At 39.6% G+C, this 2,649-nt stretch overlaps 1 protein-coding gene across 1 annotated transcript; it reads left to right on the forward strand.

Moving 5' to 3' along the window:
• Positions 1-899: 899 nt before the first annotated feature.
• Positions 900-2,273, forward strand: LOC138887575 (uncharacterized). Its single transcript, XM_070169339.1, has 3 exons — positions 900-1,195; positions 1,286-1,488; positions 2,173-2,273. Exons 1-3 carry the CDS (start codon positions 900-902, stop codon positions 2,271-2,273), a joined length of 600 nt encoding a protein of 199 aa, XP_070025440.1.
• Positions 2,274-2,649: the final 376 nt, after the last annotated feature.

Here is a 2,649-nt window from a genome sequence, read left to right on the forward strand (position 1 = left end):
TACCATTGGAAGTGGTGAATTTTCTAAATCTCTTTGTGATCTTGGGAACTGGGCAACCAAGGCCTACATCTATGAAATTACAAATGGCCAATCATACCATAAAGAGACTATTGGGAGTAATTGATGACGTGTTGGTTCGTGTTGATAAATTCATTCTTTCGGATGATTTTGTCATTCTTGATTGTGAGGTTGACTATGAGGTGCCGATTATTCTTGGGAGATCTTTCCTTGCTACAGGGAAGGCTCTCCTTGATGTTGAAGCAGAAGAACATACTTTCCGGGTTGGTGATGAAAAAGTGGTTTTCCGTGTGTGTAAGTCTATGAGGCAACCTAATAGCAATGAGGTATGCTCTTTTGTGGACTAGGTGACCGATGTGATTGTAGATGAAACAAGTGATGTGATGAATATTCATGATACATTGCAAAGAATGGGGTCGTACACTTATGAGCCCCCCAACTTGTCCTTTGATCTTGAAAATAGAACCACTCCTCCAACAAAGCCTTCAATTGAGGAGCCTACCATCTTGGAGTTGAAGACATTGCCTCCACATCTTCGGTATGATTTTCTTGGCCATTATTCTACTTTACCAGTTATTCTTTTCTCTTCTTTGACTAACATGCTGCTAGATTCTACATTGGTGGTGCTACAAAAGAGGAAGAAGGCTATTGGATGGACATTGGAGGATATTTGGGGAATATACCCTGCATTTTTCATGCATAATATTAAATTGGAGGAAGGATCCAAACAATCTATTTAAATATCAAAGGATACTGAATGAATCCATGTAAGAGGTTGTCAAAAAGGAGATCATCAAGTGGTTGAATGCTGGGGTTGTTTACCTTATTTCGATAGTTCATGGACTTCTCCGGTTTAATGTGTCCCAAAGAAAGGGGGCATGATGGTGGTCACTAATGAAAAGAATGAGTTGATTCCTACAAGAACGGTGACTGGGTGGAGAGTGCATATGGACTATCATAAGCCCAACAAAGTCATAAGGAAGGATCATTTTCCACTTCCCTTACAAGATCAAATGCTTGATAGATTGGCCGGACGTGCTTTCTATTGTTTCCTTGATGGGTATTCCGGATACAATCAAATTCTTATTCTCCAGAGGATCAAGAAACAACTATTTTTACATGTCCTTATGGTACCTTCACATTCTCGCGGACGCCATTTGGGTTGTGCAATGCACCGGTAACTTTTCAAAGGAGTACGATGGCGATCTTCACGGACCTGGTGGAGGATTACCTTTGAAGCCTTCATGGATGACTTTTTGGTGGTTAGGAATTCTTTTGATAATTATCTAGAAACTTGGATAAAGTATTGGCAAGATGTGACGAAACAAACTTGGTGCTCAATTGGGAGAAATGTCATTTCATGGTTGAGGAACATTGTCCTTGGCCACAAGATCTCAAAGAATGGCATTGAAGTCGACAAAGCTAAGATTGAGATGATTTCTAAACTTCAACCTCCAACTTCAGTGAAAGGTGTGTAGAGTTTCTTAGGCCACACAGGATTTACCGGCATTTCATCAAGGATTTCTCTAAAGTGGTATACCCATTGTGAAAGCTTTTGGAGAAAGATGCCAAGTATCATTTCAATTATGAGTTCATGCGATCCTTTAAATTGCTAAAGCTCAAGTTGACTACTACTAGGGGAAGTTTTGGGGTAACACATCAACAAGCTTTATCATTGGTTTATTAAGCAAGTAAGACCATGAATAGTGCTCAAGTCAACTACACCGTTACAGAGAAAGAGCTTCTTGCAATTGTGTTTGCTATTGAGAAGTTTTGTCCCTACTTGATGGGTGCATAAGTAATTATCTATATGGATCATGCGACACTTTGCTATCCTATGAGCAAGATAGATTCCAAAGCCCAGTTGATGAGATGGGTACTTTTGTTGCAAGAGTTTGATAGAGACATCCAAGATCGAAAAGGAAGTGAAAACCAAGTGGCGTACCACTTGTCTCATTTGGAGGAGGAGGGGAGGCCACATGATAGCCTTGAAATCCATGACTCTTTCCCCGATGAGCAATTTTTTGATATTTCTATGAAACAACTGCCTTGGTTCGCGGAAGTATCATTTCAGTTGAGTTCTCTTCAAACCAAAGTAACAGGATTGTCAAGAATATTATTGGGATGAACCGTATCTTTTCCCGATTTGTACAGATGGAGTACTGGAGGAGGAACAACGTGAAATTATTAGGGCTTGTCATTCTTCGCCATATGGTGGTCACATGGCGGAGCAAGAACGGCGACCAAAGTGTTAATTTGCGATTTTTATTGGCCCACTCTTTACAAGGATGCAAGTAATCAAGTCAAGGGTTGTGATTAATGTTGAAGTGATTGTGGAATCTCAAAGAAAAATGAAATACCCTTCACCAACATTTGCAGATTAATATTTTTGATGTGTGGGGTATTGACTTCATGGGTACTTTTGTGAGTTCTTATGAAAACACCTACATTTGTTTTGCGGTTGATTATGTGTCCAAATGGGTTGAGGATGTTTCTTTGTCCAATAATGAAGTGATAAGTGTGGTGGTGTTATTGAAAAAGAATATTTTTACAAGATTTGGTACTCCAAGGGCTATCATAATTTATGGGGGATAGCATTACTGCAACAAAGCTTTCCATACCTTACTCACT

The sequence above is a fragment of the Nicotiana sylvestris genome, chromosome 3 (genome assembly GCF_000393655.2).
Source record: "Nicotiana sylvestris chromosome 3, ASM39365v2, whole genome shotgun sequence".
In the NCBI taxonomy this organism is placed as follows: domain Eukaryota; kingdom Viridiplantae; phylum Streptophyta; class Magnoliopsida; order Solanales; family Solanaceae; genus Nicotiana; species Nicotiana sylvestris.